Source organism: Quercus robur, chromosome 3, assembly GCF_932294415.1.
Source record: "Quercus robur chromosome 3, dhQueRobu3.1, whole genome shotgun sequence".
NCBI classification, from domain to species: Eukaryota; Viridiplantae; Streptophyta; class Magnoliopsida; order Fagales; family Fagaceae; genus Quercus; species Quercus robur.
Window position 1 is genome coordinate 52,445,165 of NC_065536.1, and position 22,420 is coordinate 52,467,584.

At 40.5% G+C, this 22,420-nt stretch overlaps 1 protein-coding gene across 2 annotated transcripts; it reads left to right on the forward strand.

The window, feature by feature from the left end:
- Positions 1-12,752: 12,752 nt before the first annotated feature.
- Positions 12,753-21,910, forward strand: LOC126718307 (trans-Golgi network-localized SYP41-interacting protein 1). 2 transcript variants are annotated; one of them, XM_050420432.1, is made up of 9 exons: positions 12,753-12,908; positions 13,001-13,202; positions 13,306-13,572; positions 13,744-18,264; positions 18,813-19,677; positions 19,777-20,423; positions 21,015-21,162; positions 21,245-21,326; positions 21,482-21,910. In XM_050420432.1, the coding sequence occupies exons 2-9, from the start codon at positions 13,062-13,064 to the stop codon at positions 21,582-21,584; spliced, it is 6,774 nt and encodes a 2,257-aa protein (XP_050276389.1). In that variant the 5' UTR covers positions 12,753-12,908; positions 13,001-13,061; the 3' UTR covers positions 21,585-21,910. The 2 variants fall into 2 exon arrangements, with proteins under 2 accessions (XP_050276389.1, XP_050276390.1); XM_050420433.1 differs by lacking the exon at positions 12,753-12,908 and having other exon boundaries at positions 12,948-13,202.
- Positions 21,911-22,420: the final 510 nt, after the last annotated feature.

Consider the following 22,420-nt stretch of genomic DNA (forward strand, 5'->3'; position numbering starts at 1 on the left):
TGGGAACGGTTACCAAATAGATAACCGTTCCACACACTATATAAGGCTTCTTCGATGAAGGAAAAAGGTATTCAGACATTTTCTTACTTTTAAGAGAATACTTCTTCGTTACAGAGAGTTCCAAGTAACTAACTTGATCATCGGAGGATTTTCGGCCGGTCATCACCGGTCCCCTCTGATTCTGTGTCTTTGGTATTACAGGAGATAGCCCGAAGATCAACGTTCAAGTTTTATCAACCCACTGATAATCAAGGAATCATCAGTTGGCGCCGTCTGTGGGAACGATTGTTTTACAGTTTGTTTCTCCGTGACAAAGGGTTGATGGTTCGGACTAGATCAAGGGCTACTAGCCCAGGCCATCAGGGAAGCAGCAACCCGCTTCGCGATCGCCAGTCTGCGCCGGTCATGCAGTCATCTGCCCAACATGCACAATCTATGGCAGACGCTATGGCGGAGTTGACTCGCCAAAACCAAGAATTACGAATGGAGATCAATATGAGGAGGCAAACACAAGAAGAACGTGAAGGAAGACAAACAGATGGTCATGGTGGAAGAGAGAATACCGAAGTCGGAAGTCAGTTTAGAGGCACCACTTCGCGAACGGTACCATACTTGAAGGAAGAAATGGACCAAATGAAGAGAGTTATGGAGGAGATGAAAGAGAATATGAAAAGAGCGAATCCGATAGAAGACTTGGTTCACAGGACTGATTCTCCCTTTACGGCCTCCATCAACGGTCACCCACTACCATCAAAGTTCAAGTTGCCTTCTCTGGATTCATATGATGGAACATGTGACCCGTTTGATCACATAGCCACTTTCAAGACCACCATGCATCTTCAAGGAGTGCCTGATGAGATAATGTGTAGAGCCTTCCCAACCACCCTTAAGGGTTCGGCGCGAGTTTGATTTAGTAAAATACCTCCAAATTCGGTGAGTTCTTTTGAAGAGTTGAGCAAGTTATTTGTTAACAATTTCATTGGAGGACAAAGGCACAAGCGTTCCTCGTCCAGTTTGTTGACGATAGAGCAGGGAGAGAACGAGAGCCTTTGGTCATTTATCACCCGTTTTAACAAGGAAGCTCTCAGTGTGGACGAAGCAGATGATAAGCTTCTACTGGCAGCCTTCCACAACGGGGTGAATTCAGATCTGTTTATACATAAGCTCTACGAGAAAGAGCCCCAGTCCATGGCCGAACTCGTCCATTCGGCTCAAAATTTTATGAATGCAGAAGATGCAATCATTGCTAAGAAGAGGAAGAGGTCCGAGAGAATGGACGCAAATCCCAGTCGTCAGCACGAGCAAGGTACTCGTCCAAAGAAGGGACAGATGGAGGAAAGGAGAGATCGAGAAAGTAAGAAGCCAGGCCCTCCAGTACGGAACCAGCAGTATACCCCTTTAAACGCCCCACTTGAGCAAGTCCTTATGCAAATCAAGGATGATCCTTCCCTGAAGTGGCCGGAGAAAATGAAGGGTGATCCCAACAAGCGCAACAGGAACAAGTACTGTCATTTCCATAGGGATCATGGTCATGACACGGACGAGTGTTTTGACTTGAAGCAACAAATTGAAAATCTCATAAGGCAAGGGAAGCTGAGGGGTTTCCTTGGACGAGACCAGAGGGACGAGAAACAGAAGGGAAAGATGGAAGATTCATCGCGACCACCACTCGGGGAGATAAGAGTCATCATTGGGGGAAGTACAACTGGCCAGTCGTCCAAGTCCAAGAAAGCTTACTTGAAGGTAGTACAAAGCGTCCAGCTTTCTGGACGGTCACCAATAGCAAGATCCACGGACGAGCGGGCAATTACTTTCACGGACGAGGACGCTGACAGAATTCATCACCCTCATGATGATGCCCTCGTCATCTCCTTACTAATTGCAAACTACACAATCAGAAGAGTGCTTGTGGACAATGGAAGCTCAGCAGACATTTTATATTATCCAGCTTTTCAGCAGATGAGATTAGGACGAGACCAGCTCCGTCCAGTGAACTCCCCCCTAGTAGGCTTTGGTGGGATGAAGGTGCAACCAGTGGGTACCATTTCCTTATCCGTGATAGTGGGGGCATATCCACGACAGATTACCAAGGATGTGAACTTCCTTGTGGTAGACTGTCCATCCTCTTACAATGCCATCATTGGGAGGCCAACTTTGAATAGTTGGAAAGCTGTTACCTCCACTTACCACTTATCAGTCAAGTTTCCAACAGAACACGGGGTAGGACAGGTACAAGGTGACCAACTGGCAGCAAGAGAGTGTTACTTGGCCATGCTGGCCATGGATGAACAAGTTCAAGCAATGAACATTGAAGAAAAGAGGGTTGTAGCAAAACCTACTGAAGCATTGGAGGATATTCCCTTGGATGAAAATAACCCTGAGAGGTGTACCAGGGTTGGAGCAGATTTAGAAGAGAAGATTAAGACGGACCTCGTCCAATTTTTGAAGAACAACATCGACGTGTTTGCGTGGAGTCATGATGATATGCCGGGTATAGACCCTAGTGTCATTACCTACCGTTTGAATGTCTGTCCTTCCTCCAAGCCTGTGCGGCAAAAGAAGAGGGTGTTTGCCCCATAAAGAGATAGTGCAATCAAGGACGAGGTCCAAAAGCTGATGGTAGCAAAGTTCATTCGGGAAGTGTACTACCCGGATTGGTTGGCCAATGTAGTAATGGTCAAAAAAGCGAATGGAAAGTGGAGAATGTGCGTTGACTTCACTGATCTGAATAAGGCTTGCCCCAAGGACAGCTATCCGTTACCGCGCATTGACCAGTTAGTAGACTCAACTGCAGGCCACAAATTGCTTAGCTTCATGGATGCCTTTTCAGGATACAATCAGATAAGAATGGACGAGACTGATCAAGAGAAGACATCTTTTGTCACCAGTCAAGGCTTATTCTGCTATAAGGTGATGCCGTTTGGTTTAAAGAATGCAGGGGCGACATATCAGAGGTTGGTCAACCACATGTTCCGTCCGCAGATTGGGCGGAATGTGGAAGTCTATGTAGATGACATGCTGGTGAAAAGTCAAGACGAAGGAAGACATCTAGACGACCTGCAGGAGACATTTGAGACATTGAGGCGGTATCACATGAAGCTGAATCCTAGCAAATGTGCTTTTGGAGTATCATCAGGGAAATTCCTTGGCTTTATGGTATCCCACAGGGGAATTGAAGCAAATCCAGATAAAATTCAAGCAATACTGGACATGAAGCCACCGCAAAATACTAAGGAAATCCAATCCCTCACTGGACGAGTCGCTGCGCTTAACAGGTTTGTCTCTAAAGCTACTGATAAATGTTTGCCATTTTTTAAGGTTCTCAAAAAAGCATTCGAATGGACCGACGAGTGTCAGAGAGCTTTCGAAGATTTGAAGGTATACCTTACCAGGGCACCGCTACTAAGTCCATCAGTGGAAGGAGAGGAACTATATTTGTACCTAGCGGTAACCCCATATGCTGTGAGCTCAGCATTGATAAGAGAGGAAGATAAAGTCCAAAGACCTGTGTATTATACAAGCAAGGCATTGAAAGGAGCGGAAGGACGATATCCACAAATGGAGAAGTTGGCCTTCGCACTGATCACAGCGTCAAGGAAGCTGAGGCATTATTTCCAAGCACATGTCATTAATGTTATGACAGATCATCCTCTCAAAAAAGCAATGAATAGACTGGAAGCTGCAGGACGATTAATCCAGTGGGCTGTGGAGCTAAGTGAGTTCGATATCAGATATCAACCAAGGCATGCCATAAAAGCTCAAGCCCTAGCAGATTTTATCGCAGAGTTTACCCCAAGTCATAATGAGGCAGAGGAGAGCAAGAGATGGATCGTCCATGTGGATGGTTCGTCTACACGGCATGCAGGAGGAATTGGTGTGGTCCTGCAGTCCCCAGAGGGAGACAAACTGAAACATAAAGTCCGTCTACAGTACCAAGCGACAAACAATGAAGTCGAATATGAAGCCCTCCTCAAAGGGCTAGAATTGGCGAAGTCCGTGGAAGCCAAGTCCATATGTGTTATGGGAGATTCCCAACTGATCATGGGGCAAGTGAATGGGATGTATGAAGCGAAGGAAGGACGAATGAAGAAATACCTTGGTAGGGTGATGCGCCTTGTGAAAAGGTTCGAAAAAGCTGACTTCGTTCAAATCCCCAGGGAGGAGAACGTGGAAGTTGATACTATAGCAAAAGAGGCCTCAGCAGATGAATCATTAGAGAAGTCAGATGAAGTTCAGTATATGCCGAGTATAGATGCCCAGGAAGTACAGCAGGTGGATAACAGAGAAAATTGGATGACTCCCATTATATCATATTTGAAAGACGGACGACTACCAGAAGAAAAGGACGAGGCCAGAAAGGTGAGGGTGAGATCAGCTAGATACGTCCTTATGAATGAAGTGCTATACAAGAGAGGCTTCTCTCAACCTTACCTTAGGTGCCTTGCTCCGGACGAAGCGAACTACGTGCTGAGAGAAGTTCACGAAGGGGCATGTGGCAATCACTCAGGAGCCAGATCACTTGTCCACAAGGTCGTCCGTGCAGGATATTACTGGCCGAACATGCAAGCTGATGCAAAAGCATACGTTAAAGTCTGCGACCAGTGCCAGCGATTTAGCAATGTCCCCAGGCAACCGTCGGAATACCTCACCCCAATGGTAGCACCGTGGCCCTTTGCATAATGGGGATTGGACATTTTGGGTCCCTTCCCTTTGGGAGTAAGGCAGATGAAGTTCTTAGTTGTGGGCATCGATTACTTCACCAAATGGGTGGAGGCAGAACCATTGGCAAATATCACACAACAGAATATTAAGAACTTCGTGTGGAAGAACATTGTTTGCAGATTTGGAGTGCCGAAGGTATTGGTGTCTGACAACGGACGGCAATTTGACAATGCACTCTTCAAGGACTTTTGCTTACACTTTGGAATTCAGAACCATTACTCCTCGCCTGCACACCCCCAAGCCAACGGCCAGGCTGAAGTAGCAAACCGATCCTTGTTGAAAATCATCAAGACTCGGCTTGAGGGGGCAAAGAGAATATGGCCAGATGAATTACCAGGAGTTTTATGGGCATACAGGACCACTGTGAGGACCCCTACAGGGGAGACCCCTTTCAAGTTGGCCTATGGAAGCGATGCAGTCATACCTGCAGAAGTGCATATGGCTAATCACAGGGTGATGACGTATCAAGACAAGGATAATGAGGACCAGCTTCGTCTGAACCTCGATCTAATAGACGAGGTAAGGGCAAACGCAGAATACAGGGCAGCAAAGTATAAGAACCTCATGGCTAAGCAGTATGATGCGATGGTGAAGCCTAGGCGTTTCAATATAGGAGATCTCGTCCTAAGAAAGGTCTCTTTGTCAACCAAGAACCCAGCACATGGGAAGTTGGGCCCAAACTGGGAAGGACCCTATAGAGTAATCAACTGTAAAAGACAAGGATCCTACTACCTGGAGGCCCTGGACGGGAGAAAATTGGAACATCCTTGGAATGTGGAGCACCTGAGGAGGTACTACCAGTAAGAGTGAACCTATGGACGAGACTTAGGTCTTATCTGTCTACTAGCGTACTATTATGAGTAATGCTGTTTGATACTACTATGTTTGGTATTGTTTGTGTGTGAAGTTTGAAACTATGATTTACTTTTTATAGTTGTGTTGTGGTTATGGACGAAGTCATGAAGTATGTATTTATTAAATAAAAAGGCATCAGTGTGCATGTGCCTTGTCTGTAAACAATATTTATGTTATGTACAAAATGTTGTGTGAATTCTCCGTGATATTGTCGTCCAATTCAATCCTCAAGAGGGTTGAAAGATCCAAGACGAACAAAATCTCTGGACGCAGAGATGTAACGTCTAAATTTTCTTGAATAAAAGAAACCACATCCATACTCGTCCAACTCATGGACGAGGTAAAGCCAACTGAAACAATCCAAATTCTGGACGAGACAAAAAGTTGGCAAAATAAGTAGACGGTATGTAAAATTAGTTTGCAAGTCTTAAGACGAATCAAGCTAATTAAAAATACTACCTGCTAAGACGAGTTAGACTACATGAAAAATATGTATTCTCGACATGGACGAGCAAAGAGTAAAATAGCTTAGCAGCATCCGTCCATGCAAAGAAAATGAAATCACTCGTCCATTCAAAGAAAATGAAATTATTTATCCATGCAAAGAAAATAAAACTTCATTCAAAGGGTGGACATCCTACGTCCAAAAACCCTTGATTAGTTTGAAAAGCAGAAATAGTATACTTAAAAAACCCGTCCTAAAACCATGGACGAGTATAATGTATTCTTGTTACATAAAGAAGGTCCAAAAACAAAGGACCAAACACAAAAGTTACAAAAAGAAAGAAAAAGCAAAGCTACAAAGGTTAAAGTCTCGTCCTAAGAAGGGGGAGCATTCACAGCAGGCTCGTCCTGAGGAGGCTGAGTACTGGCGTCGTCTTCCACGTTGACGTCATCAGAGCCAGTCTGAAGGAGAGAGCTTGTGGCAGCAGCAAGGTTAAGTTTGATTGTGCTGAAGTCAACTTCAAGAAAGTTTTCAACAGCGTCCATTCTGAAATCTTTAAAACCAGCTGCATAATTGCGATCCAAAGTGTCTGTATACTCTTTGGACGACTTGAACTCAGCCACAGCGTCCTCTCTTGCCTTGGAAAGACGAGCATTCAACTCATTGTTCACCTGTTGTAAGTGATCAATGCGCGTCTCCTTCTCCAATGCATCCGTCCTTAGCTCCTCAATCAACTTCTTATGCTCTTTGACCTCGTCCTTAGCTTTTTCAGCAAACCCAGCCCATTTCTTACAATCAGCGTTCACCTCCTGAATCCTTGTCTCCAACAAGACTCTCGTCTTGTCCAGCTCCGTTGCCTGTCTAGACGCTGCTATAAACTTCGACATGGCCTGTGAATAGACAGAACAACATGGAATGATTAGATGAGGAAAATTTAATAACTGAACAAGGACGAGGGATGCTAGCATACCTTGAAGAGGTCATGGACGCCTGAATGTTCAAATTCCTTCAAGCCCATGTTGTAGCACATGTTTATATCCTCGTCCTTGACGGCTGTCTGGAAACGTTCCCAAGCCAGATCTTCGCTCTCAATTATGTTCGTAGAAGGCTGGGACGAGCCAGGCATAGTAAACTTGGCTAAAGGAGTTCTGGGCGGAGTCTTGGACGGAGTGGATTCAACTGGAGTGGACGAGTCCACGTCGACTATCTGGACGGCAGGCTGAGTCTGAGGAGGTTTTGACTTAACCACCTTGGACGAGCTCTGCTTAACCCTTTTGTCTCTACGACTGGGGAGCCCTTCCAGGTCAATACTCTTTGGCAAGAATTTTCTTTTATCCCCAGCCGTTGGACGCGTCTGACCCTCAGGACGATCCTGGGCTATACCTTCAGGACGCTTCCCTTCTCTAGCAATTTCCTTCCCTTTGTTCTCTTTCATGGTTGACATTCCTAAGACGAGATGAACAAGTTAAGAAATGTATACAAAAAGAGAAAAGGGTATACAAAAAAGAAAAGGGAAAGGAAGTTTAGCTAAAAACTTACTTTTTCGCACAGTAACCTCGTGAGCTATAGCTTCGTCTGAAGGCTCGGGACCTAAACCCCACTTGGCTAGACGTCTAAGCGTGACAAGAGAATGGAAGCTCCTATCTACGTGTAGACGAGCCCTGTGGACGCGGTCACGGTGAAATTTGCTCAAGGACAGACGTTTGGCAGCTACAACACAATGAACAAATAAAGGTTAGAAATTGTAAATGTACCAAATAGGAGTAAGAATAAAAATAGACGAGGGGAAGGGACGTACCTTCTGGACGAAGGTTCCCTAAGTCCCCAGTGTAAGGAGGAAAGGGATCCCTGCCAACGTCCACAGGGTTCCCTGCCCAGAAGCCTGAAAGAAAAATGAACTCCGTCTTCCACTTCCTATCAGACGAAGCTAGGGACTTGATCAATCTACAATCATTCCCTCTAGCAGTAAACTGATAAAAACCTTTAGACTGACTTATGGCAGAAGGTTTATAACAATAAAGGAACTCGTCCACTGTAAGAGGACGGTCCCCACCAAACACTTCCCTCCACAAAATTTGCATGGAGATAATTAACCTCCATGCATTGGGATTGAATTGACAAACACCTAAACCTAACTTGACTAGTAACTCCCTAGCAAAGGCATTTAAAGGAAACCTAAGGCCACCTAAGAAATAAGATTCATAGACGCCTATTCCAAAATGGGGCTCACAACACCACTCTCCACGGACGGGTAGCCTAGGGTTAAACTCGTCTGGGATTTGATACCAGGACCTAAGGTTACCTAACCTTTGTTCGTCTGTCTTAGAATGGACACCTACAGCGCAACTAAAGACGGTCTCTACCTCGTCCGTAGGATTGGACGGAGAACCAGCTTGAGAGCCAGAAGCTCTCCTAAGCTGTTCTTGGACGACTTCAATAGGGAGCCCAGGGGCCCCAGAAGAGTAGTTCTCGTCCGTGCTTCCTCCACTCTCATCACTAGCACCGCTAGAGCTAGACCTATCACTAGTATCATCACAATACTCGTCTATAACCTTATTAAGGCTATCTGTAGACGAGGAAGCGACAGACATCCCTAACAAGAAACTTAAACCTAAAGACGAGAAAAAGAAGAGTACCTGGCTCTAGACGGAAGAAGACTCTAGACGCAGAGAACTCCTAGACGAGGCTCTAGACGATGGATGTCAAGGAAGAAAATTTCTGGAATGAGGAGGGTCAAGGGAGGCATTCCACTATTTATAGGATGCTGACCTGGGTAATCGAAACGACCCAACCAATACAGAAGCAACACGTGGCATCTACCTTGGAAAAATAAATCGACGGAATCAGTCTCTAATAAGAAAAGGACACGTGGCACAGTAATTATTAACCAATTGTGTCCAAGAACGTTCAACCTTTTGGACGACTCACATGGACGAGGGGGCAACTGATGGTGTCACAAATAATCCTAAGCCCATAATTCGTCCATATGTATCGTCCAACGACAGAAGCAACAACAAGCGTACCAGTGACCCTCGTCCGTATATGGACGAGCTTAACACCTCTAAGATCTACTTGTCATTTATGAACGACAAGCCTTCCAAGATGATCTCTTCCGTCTTTCACTAAAAGTGGACGAGATCATCCTGGAGGTCTCGTCCATCCTTGCTATGGATGGACTAAAAGTGGACGAGCTCCTCATGAAGGTCTCGTCCATCCTCACTATGGATGGACGAGTTCATCGGCCCGTCCGACCTAAGTAACTTCCACAGCGGTTACTCCCAATTCTCCGGACTCCTCGACACTGGGAACGGTTACCAAATAGATAACCGTTCCACACACTATATAAGGCTTCTTCGATGAAGGAAAAAGGTATTCAGACATTTTCTTACTTTTAAGAGAATACTTCTTCGTTACAGAGAGTTCCAAGTAACTAACTTGATCATCAGAGGATTTTCGGCCGGTCATCACCGGTCCCCTCTGATTCTGTGTCTTTGGTATTACAGGAGATAGCCCGAAGATCAACGTTCAAGTTTTATCAACCCACTGATAATCAAGGAATCATCAACGTGTACAAAACACCTTTGAACGTTTAGACCCCCAAAATACAACTTAACCAATACAAGCAATATGTCAAACAACTAGTGTGCGGAAACTTAACACATGCTATAATACAAAATTGGTTAAATACTATCTAAGCCATAACAGAATAAAACCACAGCAGATAATATAAAGGCAAAGATAGAGAGGAAGGAAGATGCAAACACAAAGACAACACGCGAAGTGTTATCGAAGAGGAAACCGAAGTCCTCGGCGAAAAACCTCTCCGCCGCCCTCCAAGCGGTAATCAATCCACTAGAAAATACAGTTGGGATACAAGGACAGCAATAGACCCTCCAAGCCTAATCTACCCAGTGCACCTAAGCCCTCCAAGCTTCTTGCTCCAACGAGGTTGCGCCGAACCTTTTTCTTTTCTAGCTTCCCGGATTCCGCTACTAGACCGTAGCATCAACCAATGAAGATTGGCTCCTTCCTAACTGCTTCCCAGAAATCCAAACAACTGTCTCACAGTGATGATGATGGTGAGAACCAGGTTTGGTATAATGCCTCTCAAGGATTTGACAATGGAGAGGAAGAGAGTAGGGGAATTTGAAGAGACTCTAAGATATAGATTGTGGGTGAAACAATCTTGTTTTTCTTTAGGGTTTCTCTCTCAAAATTCTCTCTGGAAGCTCTCTTTCAATCGTGGGTAAAAGGGGTATTTATACTGGAGTGGGAGAGGAATGTGAAATGTCAGGTTTTACAAAACAGGGGTGGCTCGCGGCTTGACTAAGTCGCGAGATCCAGTCGCGAGTTAACCGTATGGCCAGTTGTCCTGTTTTGTCCTGTAGTGCTCCAGCTAGCATGACTGTTCATCTTCCAGCATGCTTGGCACGTGTGCTGCTTCTGGCGGCTTGCAGCCGCGAGTAACCCGCGAGTCCTAGCCGCGAGTCTTTGTTTTCTTGCACACTCTTGAGCAATCTTCACTCTATCTCACTCACTACCCTTACAACAAACCCACCTAAATACAGGGTTACTAAATGCTGAATTACAAGCAAATTTGGCACGGAATAAAGCCAATTAGATGGTTGAATAAATTCAACCTTACAGTTACAATTATACTTAATAAAATAAAGGGTAAAATAATTTTTTGGTTCCTAAAATTTACCAAAAGTTTTTTTTTTTTTTTTTTGTCCCTAAACTTTAAAAAGTTCTTTTTTCATCCCTAAATTTTGTAAATAGTTTTTTCAATAGTTTAGGGACAAAAATATGGATGAAAAAAGAATTCCTTTCAATAGTTTAGGGATGATTTTTTTTTTTAAGTTTAAGGGGGAAAAAAATCATTTTCAATAGTTTAGGGATAAAAGACGAACTTTTCAATAATTTAGGGACGAAAAATGAACTTTTTAAAGTTTAGGGATGAAAAACAAACTTTTTGTAAAGTTTAATCGTTAAAGTTTAGGGACCAAAATAGTATTTTACCCTAAAATAAACATGACTATATATTTTGAAAATTTAACCATCAAATTACATGTTCTTTACACTCTTAATATACATGTCAAATTTTGTGTCAATCAGATATTATTTACCAAATGATCTATAAGTTTATATTTTATGCATAATTTTAAACTACAAAAGCTTGCAATTTAAACAATTTATTGATAATATAATTATTGATCTTTGATTTTCTAGAAATTTTACCATTGCGCACCCTTGGTGCGATGGTCACTCTACAAGTATAAATACTTGTGGAGTGTGGAAAAAGGGTAAGGGTCGGGGTTCAAGTCTCCAAGAGAGAGTTTCACACACATATACACTTAGGGTATGTTTGATTAGGGTGAAACCAGGGAGGATGGAAAATAATGTGGAAAATAACATTTTTTCTTGTTTGGTTCAAGAGAAAAAACAAGAGAGACAAAAAATGAGGAGGAAAATAATCCTTTTGGGCCCACATTTCTTTGTCCTCCCAATTTGGGAGGAAAACTAAGGAGAAAATATGTTGAATGATGTAATTTACACAAATACTCTCATTTTATTGCACTCACTTACCCCTCTACCTCACTTTATTTCTTATATATATTATATAACAAGAACATAATAGTCAATTTATATAAACTACATTTTCCATCCTCCCCTTTTTTTTTCAACCAAACAAAAAATTTTTCCACCCTCTCACTTTTCTACCTTTCCAACCAAACACACATGAAGGAAAACCAAATCTTTTCTCTCCTCCCACTAATTTTCCATCCTCCTATTTTTCCACTCCTCCAACCAAACGGATCCTTAGATTAAGTTAGAGTAGAAATTCTATCTTGTAAAAAAAAAATAATAATAATAATCTAGAAATTTTACAAGCATGGAGGATATAAGAAGAATATGTAATCCAATGGTTGATTTGTCAAAATTCACCTCCAATAAAAAGATATTGAGTAAGATTGATTTTATAGTTAAACTTTTTCCATTGATAAATTTTTCAATGAAACTCTCAAGTCCTCAGCTCTTCTACCCAAAACAAAGAAAAAAAAATTCCCTTAGATTATGTATTAAACAGATTGAAATGAGTTGTGTTATGTTAACTCCCTTGATTAATAAGTTGTATTAGAAATGAGGGAGATTTGATTTGACATAATTATTAAAGGACAAAATTAGTTACGAAAGTGGCTATAACTTAAGGTTACAACTTTTCTAAATATCTTTTTATTAGAGGTAAATTTTGACAAATCCACTATTGGATTACATCTTCTTTTTATACTCTTAATGCTTGTAAAATTTCTAGAAAATTAAAGATCAATAACTATGTTATCAATAAATTATTTAAATTGTAAGTTTTTGTAATTTAAAATTATGCGTAAAATATAAGTTTATAGATTATATAGTAAATAATGTCTGATTGATACAAAATTTGACATGCGTATTAAAAGCGTAAAAAACATACAATTCAATGGTTAGATTTTCAAAATATATAGTAATATTTATTTTATTGAATATAATTGTAACTAAACTTTGTTCATTATTAAATGAGTTTAGGTTTGAGCCACACTATAAGAAAAATAGAAACGCCCAAACATGCATTTCAATGCACCACTTTTTGAAACGTAAAACCAAAGTCGGCAGCGTTTCCTCGCCAAAACGACACCGCAGTAACGCTTTCTAAAAAAAAAAATTCGGTAAACATTAAAAGTGGGTGGGAAATTTCAATTTGACTGGGTGGTTTTTGCTAATTACTCCGTGCAACAATTTCCAGATTCAACTAAACTACAATTCTTTAGAGAGTCTTCAAATCACAAATCTAAAGCTCATCGTGAACCGTCCGATCACCGCAACAACACGACGCCGTTTCCATTCACAGGTCAAATACAATAATAATTTCCCGTTTCTAGGGTTTCGTTTCGTTTTTCATTTCCAGATTCTAGATTTTGAATTCATATATCTCTCTCTCAGGTTTCGTTTTTCGAATCTCACGGATCTGGAGGGGCAACGGTTTCGATTATGAGCGATTGAAATGTCTGAGAATCATAGCTCAGAGCAGGTTCTGGAAGTTTCTGGAGCTCAGAACAGCAACTTTCTTGACTCAAATCCGGATCGTGCAATCCGGGCACCCGAAGAAGCTAACGGGTACTACGACCATGACCGAGTCAATCAGGTAATGAATTTATGATTGGTTGAAAGTATAGTAATTTTGATTTGATGTGAGAAATGGTTTATAATTTGTGCATATTAGTGAAGAGGTTGAGAAATGATTGCAGGAACCGGCGTTATTGTCGGTGATGGGTCGTGCTGAAAACGATAATGATAATGATAATGGGGTTTCGGAGGAGGAAGAGGGGGGTGATTTTGTTGACTGCTCGGAAGAGTTGGTTTCTAGTGCTGAGAAGGAAGCAGCAGTTGTGGCAGTAGCGAGGGAAGAATCGGGGGATGATGGGGTTCGAGGAATCGAAAATGGGGTGTTGAATGGTTACGTGATGGATGAGCAGCCGGAACAACAACGACTGAGCAATGCACAGGAATACAAGGTCGAAAAATGTTGTTTAGTTGGGTAGTTTTGTTTAGTTACTCTTTGTGATTATCAATTTGGTATCAGAAATGCTATATGTCCGTAACGTTTTCACAATAGATTCTAAGTGACGGGTTGTTACTGATGAGCACTTCTCTTTTGGTATTGATTTGTGACTTTTGGCGTGCAGGACGAAAGAGAGGCGTTTGCTAGGGAAGTTGCTGAGCTTCGTCACGGGCTTAAGGCTCTGATTAATCATCAGCAGCCGTTGCTTGGTGAGAATGAGAGTGGGGAAAATGATAATAGCCCTTTGCTTGAAATGATAAAGGAATGCTCGCTGTTTGTGAAATTAGCTTCAGAGGACCGATTGCAGGCTGAGGCGACAATGAGAGAAATTCATGGTGTTGTTCTTATGAATGAACAAGAGATTGGAGATCTCAATGCACGGGTTTCTGAGTTATCAGTGTCGAATGATGCTGCGGCGTCTTATATGAGTTCGGTTCAGAATTCTTTGGAAGTATCGTTAGAAAAGGATCGGCATGTAGAGGATGTGGCAAACAGGATGTTAGCTTCTCTAGCATCGGTAGGTTATCAAGAAGAATCATTGGAGGATTCTATTAGTGGGAAAATAATTCAGGTTGAGAAAGGCAACTCTTTGTTGATTGAGAAGTACAATCAGATTCTTTCTGAAATTGATCGACTTAGGCAATGTTTGAACGAGACTGGGGTTGATATCAGGGTGCAAGAGGGTCATGGGACAATTTGTGTTGCTGCACGTGATGAGTTACTTGAGCTGAAAAGAAAGGAGGAGGATTTGACTGATAAAGTCAGACATCTAGAGGATGAAAATAGGAAATTAGTGGAACAACTTGACGGGCATAAAGAAATGGTTGAGAAAGTGAATGCAGAACTTGCAAACACAAAAATAGAAGTTGAGCAGGAGAAGGTTAGGTGTGCTAATACCAAAGAGAAGCTTACCATGGCTGTGACAAAGGGAAAGGCATTGGTGCAACAGAGAGACTCATTGAAGCATTCTCTAGCTGATAAAACAAGTGAGCTTGAGAAATGTTTGATTGAATTGCAAGAGAAGTCTAGCGCATTGGAGTCTGCTGAACTAAGCAAGGAGGAATTGGTCAAAAGTGAAAATTTGATTGCATCTCTGCAGGAAACACTATCAGAAAGGACTTCCGTTCTTGAAAAAATTGAAGAAATTATGTCTGAGGCTGGTGTACCTGAGGAACTTCTTTCAATGGATATTAGAGAGAGATTTAGATGGCTTGTGGATGAGAGAAATATTCTAAAGGTTGTTTCACTGGAGTCTCAAAAATTGAAAGATGCTTTTTCCTCATTTGATCTACCAGAGACAGTTTCATCATCTGACTTGGAAGCTCGAGTGGGTTGGCTGAGGGAGTCATTTTACCGGGCTAAAGATGATGTAAATAGTTTGCAGGATGAAATTGCTAAAACAAGGGAAGCTGGCCTTAATGAGATTGACCGCTTAAGTGCTTCACTTTCAACAGCATTACAGGAAAAGGATTATTTTGAAACAGAGTTGGCTGATCTGATGAGGAAATATGAAGAAATTGTTGAAAAAGAACTTCAGGTTACATTGGAGAAGGATCACTTAAGTGCTTCACTTTCAACAGCATTACAGGAAAAGGATTATCTTCAAACAGAGTTGGCTGAGCTGATGAGCAAATATGAAGAGATTGTTGTAAAAGAATGTCAAGTTACACTGGAGAAGGACCACTTAAGTGCTTCTCTTTCAGCAGAACTACAGGAAAAGGATTATTTTCAAACAGAGTTGGCCAACCTGATGGGAAAATACAAAGAGATTGTTGAAAAAGAGCATCAAGTTTCAGTGGAGAGGGATCAGATAGTGAAAATGTTGATTGAGGTTTCTGGAACTGAAATGGAAAAGGAAGAAGGGGTCTATCAGACTTTCTCTGACAATTCCAGTCTTGTTCACAGATGTTTTGAGAAGATAAAAGAACAGAGCAGTGCCATTTTGGATTCTTCCTATGTTAATGCAGAATTGTTTGAAAGAGTACAAAGTCTCTTGTATGTAAGGGATCACGAATTGATGCTGTGTGAGAAATTACTCGAAGAAGAGATGATGGTGAGATCAGAGGAAAAATTGATGAATGAGTTAAAGTTGGTTTCTGAAGAACTTGTAGCACTGAAAGAGGAAAAGAGCTCTCTATGGAAGGATCTTGAAAGATCAGAAGAGAAGTCTACTTTGATGGATAAATTGTCAAATGAGTTAAAGTTGGTATCTGAAGAACTTGTGGTGCTGAAAGAGGAAAAGAGCTCTCTACATAAGGATTTTGAAAGATTGGAAGGGGAGTCTGCTTTGGTGGAAAAACTGTCGAGTGAGTTAAAGTTGGTATCTGAAGAACTTGTAGCGCTGAAAGAGGAAAAGAGCTCTCTACAGAATGATGTTGAAAGATCAGAAGAGAAGTCCACTTTGGTGGAAAAACTGTCGAATGAGTTAAAATTGGTATCTGAAGAACTTGTAGTGCTGAAAGAGGAAAATAGCTCTCTACAAAGGGATCTTGAAAGATTGGAAGAGAAGTCTGCTTTGGTGGAAAAACTGTCGAATGAGTTAAAATTGGTATCTGAAGAACTTGTAGCGCTGAAAGAGGAAAATAGCTCTCTACAAAGGGATCTTGAAAGATTGGAAGAGAAGTCTGCTTTGGTGGAAAAACTGTCGAATGAGTTAAAGTTGTTATCTGAAGAACTTGTAGCACTGAAAGAGGAAAAGAGTTCACTTCATAATGATCTAGAAAGATCGGAAGAGAAGTCTGCTTTGGTGGAAAAACTGTCGAATGAGTTAAAATTGGTATATGAAGAACTTGTAGCACTGAAAGAGGAAAAGAGCTCACTTCAGAATGATCTTGAAAGATCAGAAGAGAAGTCCACTTCAGTGGAAAAACTGTCGAATGAGTTAAAATTGGTATCTGAAGAACTTGTAGTGCTGAAAGAGGAAAAGAGCTCTCTACAGAAGGATCTTGAAAGATCGGAAGAGAAGTCTGCTTTGGTGGAAAAACTGTCAAATGAGTTAAAGTTGGTATCTGAAGAACTTGTAGAATTGAAAGAGGAAAAGAGCTCTTTATGGAAGGATCTTGAAAGATCAGAGGAGAAGTCCACTTTGGTGGATAAATTTTCAAATGAGTTAAAGTTGGTATCTGAAGAACTTGTAGCGCTGAAAGAGGAAAAGAGCTCTCTACAGAAGGATCTTGAAAGATTGGAAGAGAAGTCTACTTTGGTGGAAAAAGTGTCGAATGAGTTAAAGTTGGTTTCTGAAGAACTTGTAGCACTGAAAGAGGAAAAGAGCTCTCTACAGAAGGATCTTGAAAGATCGGAAGAGAAGTCTGCATTGGTGAGGGAGAAGTTATCCATGGCAGTTAAGAAAGGCAAGGGATTGGTTCAAGATCGGGAGAACTTGAAAAAGCTTCTGGATGAAAAGAACTCAGAAATTCAGAAGTTGAAGCTCGAGTTACAGCAGCAAGAATCTGCAGTCATTGACTGCAGAGATCAGATTAAAACATTGTCTACTGACGTAGAGCACATCCCAAAGTTGGAGGCTGATCTTGCTGCGATGAAAGATCAACGTGATCAACTTGAGCAATTCTTATTGGAGAGCAATAAAATTTTACAGAAAGTGGTTGAATCTATTGATGGCATCGTTCTTCCTGTTGATACAGTTTTTGATGAGCCCGTAGGAAAGGTGAATTGGCTTTCTGGGTACATTAATGAATGCCTGGAAGCTAAGACGCATGTAGAGCAGGAGTTGGGTAAGGTGAAAGAGGATGCGAATACCTTGGTTAGTGAGTTAGCAGAAGCCCAAGCAACTGTGAAATCACTGGAAGACGCATTGTCAGTTGTGGAGAACAATGTTACTCAACTAGCTGAAGAAAAGAGGGAATTAGAAGTTGGAAAGACAAATATTGAACAAGAGTTACAGAAAGCAGTAGAAGAAGCTTGTTCCCAGACCAGCAAGTTTGTCGAGGCTTTTGCAACTAGGAAGTCACTTGAAGAGGCCTTATCACTGGCAGAAAATAATATATCTGTGCTGTTCAGAGAGAAAGAAGAGGCTCAAGTAAGTAAAACTGCTGCAGAGATGGAACTGGAGAAAGTGAAAGAAGAGGTTGCTATTCAGACCAGCAAACTAACGGAGGCCTTCAAAACTATAAAGTCACTTGAAGATTCACTGTCTCAGGTAGAGACTAATGTTGCTTTGCTGACTGAGCAAAATAATGATGCACAAGTTGGTAGAACTAATTTGGAGAATGAGCTAAAAAAGCTGCAAGAGGAAGCGGGGTCCCAAGCTAACAAGCTGGCAGATTCATATGCAACAATAAAATCGCTGGAAGATGCGCTGTTGAGGGCAGAAGATGATATTTCTGTACTTCAAGGTGAAAAGAAAAATGCAGAAGAGGAACTATTGTCACTTAATTCCAAGTTAAATGCATGCATGGAAGAGTTGGCTGGAACCAGTGGCAGTTTTGAAAGCAAATCTATAGAGCTTGCTGGACACCTTAATGATCTTCAAGTGATTATGAAAGATGAGACTCTGTTATCAAGGGTAAAAGAATGCTTTGAGAAGAAATTCGAGAGCTTGAGAAAAATGGATCTCATTCTTAAAAACATAAAGACCCATTTTGTAGAAGTGGATTTAGAAAAGCTGCAAAGTCACCATGTCATGGAGGTAACCTTATACGAGCATGTGTGTGTATACATCAAAATTTTTCTTGTTGAGTGATTTTTTTTTTTTTTTGGGGGGGGGGGGGGGGGGGGGGGGGGTTGTGGGGGGGTCTGTGCATGTTATTTTGGTAGATCTCCATATGTGTGTATTTAGATTTTGCCTTTTTGTACTTGATTCTGTGACTAGTAATTACCTTCACCTATATAATCGTTATGAGTGCATCAACTTCAATTAGCCAATCTGTCTGGGTCTTTAAATCAGAATTGTTAGCATTGAGTATTGACAAGGCATTTTCAATTATAATTAGAATTATCAATGGAAAAGAATATACCACTGGTTTGGAATATGTATGCTCAAGTGGATCACTTGTTTGCTTTAAAAAACAGACGACAGTTGCCAATTTTTTGGTTCTTTATTAGTGGTTGTGGATCTCTCTTGCTAACATGCTCTCTTTTTCTATTTAAGAATGCAGAATGAATCTAAAGCTTTTCTCTTTCTCCTATCTAATCTTTTCCATCTTTTCTCTAATTGGCTTGTTTTATTTATTCCAGGATGATTTAAATGTTATGAACTCTTTCTCAGATAGCCTCAACAATATTGTTGATGTTGAAATTGATAACAGCTGGGTGAGTGCTGCAGATGGTGACAATATTTCTTCACAATTTAGAAAGACTGTGGAAGGGTTCCAGTCGAGAAACAAAATTATTTATGATAAAGTCGAAGGTTTTTCATCTTTTATAGATGAGTGTATCGCAGGTTTGTTGAGAAAATTACAGGAAACACAGGATGGTGTAGTATTTGTACTTGATCACATTGAATCTTTGAAACAAAAATCAAAGAATCTGGAAATGATTCAACAGGAACAGGAGACCACTATAGCCATGTTAGAAAATGATGTTGCGACTTTGTTGTCTGCTTGTGCTGATGCTACGAGAGAACTGCAGATTGAAGTGAAGAACAATCTATTGGAACTTATCTCTGTTCCTGAGCTTGAGAAGTTGAACCATACTTTGTCTTTAGAAATGAGAGAGACTGATGGAGATGCCACAGTTGAGCAGCAACAAAGGCTTGATGGCAACAAACATGTTGATGCTGCAAATAAGTTGTTATTGGCAACTAGAAAATTTCAATCTCTGGTTAAACAGTTTGATAGCACAAGTAATGTGGCAGCCGCTACAGTTGAAGAATTGCAAAATAAATTGAAACAAAGTAGAATAAGTCTTGAAAATGCTATTGAAGAAAGGGATCTAAACCAAGATAGAGTTTCCAAGCTAGAGAGTGAGGTAGAAGAATTGCAAACTTCATGCAGTGAGCTGAGGCTTAAACTAAATGATTCTCATTCCAAAGAGGAAAAGTTAAAGGAAAGAGAGGCAGAAATTTCCTCGCTGTCCAATACTTTGTTAATGAAAGAAAAAGGTAAACATCTTTGATGGGATCTTGCTGCACAAATCTATTTTGGTTGTTATTATTTTTTCATTTTTCTTCTGACTTCTTTGTTCATATTTGTTGTTTCAGAGGCAGAAGACTCCCTTCTGTCAGCATCCCAAGTGAAAACACTCCTTGACAAAGTTGGAGGGATTGAAATCCCTATGGCAGAGTCAGAAGTTGGAGACCTGGTGCCCCATAATTCTGCTCATGTAAAGAAGCTCTTTTACATTATTGATACTGTTACTGAGTTGCAGCAGCAAGTGAGGTTATTGTCTCATGACAAAGAAGAGCTGCAATCAACAATTACAACACAGATTCTGGAAATTGAGCATCTGAAGGAGGAAGTTGAGGAACTTGTCAGGGACAGACAAGATTCCGAAAAAGTGAAGGATGAACTGTCTGAGCTCACTTTTGGTTTGGAGAAAATTATAGGTATTTTAGGAGGTGAATTGTTTGACCAAAAATCTGCTGGTGTCAAGGGACTTCTGTCAGTATTAGAAAAGCAGGTTGTGACCATGCCTTTGGAATTGGAAAATTCAAAATCAAAAGCTCAGGAGCTTGGCACAAAGTTGTCTGCAAGCCAAAAGGTTGTGGATGAATTGTCAATCAAAGTTAAAGTTCTTGAAGACTCACTTCAAGATAGGAGTGCTCAGACAGAGATTGTTCAGGAAAGGAGCATCTTTGAAGCTCCCTCATTGCCTACAGGGTCCGAGATATCTGAAATTGAAGATGCGGTAATTATTGAATTACATGATTTTTTAATATAATTTTCTTCATGCATGATTTTTTTGTTTCTCTGAACAAAGTTTTCACGGATAAATATTAAGCAAACTGTGTTGGTTTTTGGATCTCAAAAGACCTTAGGTTCAGGTCTTGCAGATGTTCCAGTAAGACAATTTTTGTTTCTCTGAACAAAGTTTTCACGGATAAATATTAAGCAAACTGTGTTGGTTTTTGGATCTCAAAAGACCTTAGGTTCAGGTCTTGCAGATGTTCCAGTAAGACAAATTAGATTAATTAATATATTCTATATATATATCTGTACTGCCTATAGAGTGTCGTTTTTTGGTGATCTATGTGGCCAACCTAATTGTTAAAACTTTCCATTGGAAAAGTTAAAGCTTTCTTCAATCCTTTTTCTTGTTCTCTCTTCCCTAATGAATTTCAAAACTTAAGTTGGATATTGAAAAAAGAAAGATGTAGTTCAGGCAAAGGAGTAATGATATGTAACACAATTTGGGTAGACTTGCTGTTAGGTGACTCAAAATTGTCCTCTCCAAATAATAGAGAAGATGCGTGTATAAAGCATTTCTTGCCATATGCAGGGCTCACTTGGGCAGACTACAAAATCTCCTGTCCCGCCAGCCACTGTTGCAAGAACTGTGCGAAAGGGTTCGGCTGAGCATCTCGCAATCAATGTTGATGTGGAATCTGAACGTTTGATCAACAATGAGGGAAGTGATGAGGACAAAGGTTTGCATTCTATCTCATCTTCATCCAAATATTCAGTTTAGAAAGCTCAGGTAATTGACGTATGTTTTTTTCTCTTATCCAGGTCATGTATTCAAGTCTCTGAACACGTCAGGTCTCATTCCAAAACAAGGAAAGTTGATTGCAGATCGAGTTGATGGAATCTGGTAACATGCCATATCATCTGCTTTAGTTTATGTTTCAATTACTGTATTGAAATTTGGAACCTAATCTACTAACTGGCGAATAAAGTCATAACTGAGTTGGATTATGTTCTATATACAGACTCGATACTAAGTTTCTTTTTAATCTGTACATGCAGGGTATCCGGTGGTCGACTTTTGATGAGTCGTCCCCAAGCAAGGCTAGGCCTTATTGCCTATTCACTCTTATTGCATATATGGCTGTTGGCAACGATTTTGTGACGAATTCTTTGATCATCTGTTCTCTGGATCATACCGCAACAATATTCTTAGTCTGCAAGTTGTATCATAGATAAATAACATTTCTATTTTTTTTCCCATTCTTTTATGGTCACGGTGGTTAACATGTTCATATTTTACATATCACCATATTGATTCTCTGAAATCATATTTTTTTAGGGGTTCAGGGAATACATGCCTCTCTGCTTTTAGAGAGATGTATCACTTTAGTTACTTAATAAGTCTTTTGTCCTGTTGGAATTTTGAGCTATAGTTTCAAGTTTGGTAGATAAACATGAAATGTAAGTGGTGACACACCATTTGTTCTAGACTTCTAGTATCTCTGTGTTAACTATGCGGACTTTGAGGATTGGTGCTGAGACTGAGAATGATCTTCATTGAAATCGGAAATTATTTCTGAAATATTTTAATTATCTACAACTTATTGTTGAGCAAATTAAAACTCATAGTTATCCAATTTAATTCCAATAAGCACCGAGAGATATTTGAATCTCAATTTTGCCTATCTGGACTAAATTCTGAATACAAATATTAACTTGTACTAAGTTATTAATTCAAGAATTGTAAACCAAAAAAAAAAAAAAAAACCTACAAAATTAAATATCTATTTATATTACAGGAGTTAATTTCTTCTTAAGGGTTTTTTTTTTATATAAATAAAATTGGATTTAATACGTATTAGTCATATCTACTTTTTTTTCTTTTTTCCTTTTTCCCTTGAAACGTATGGAGTGGACGAGGATTATTCAAAAATAACCATTTAATTTTTTTTTAATTAAAAAAATAGAGGATTGAGATTGAGAGAAGCTTTCTCCTCG

What these genes read in the sequence shown, in the direction of transcription:
- LOC126718307 (XM_050420432.1), top strand. Translation starts at nt 13,062, where the DNA reads ATGTCTGAGAATCATAGCTCAGAGCAGGTTCTGGAAGTTTCTGGAGCT. An exon ending in ACCATGACCGAGTCAATCAG is followed by an intron (nt 13,203 to 13,305) that starts GTAATGAATTTA and finishes AAATGATTGCAG; the next exon opens with GAACCGGCGTTATTGTCGGT. An exon ending in TTTGTTAATGAAAGAAAAAG is followed by an intron (nt 19,678 to 19,776) that starts GTAAACATCTTT and finishes TTGTTGTTTCAG; the next exon opens with AGGCAGAAGACTCCCTTCTG.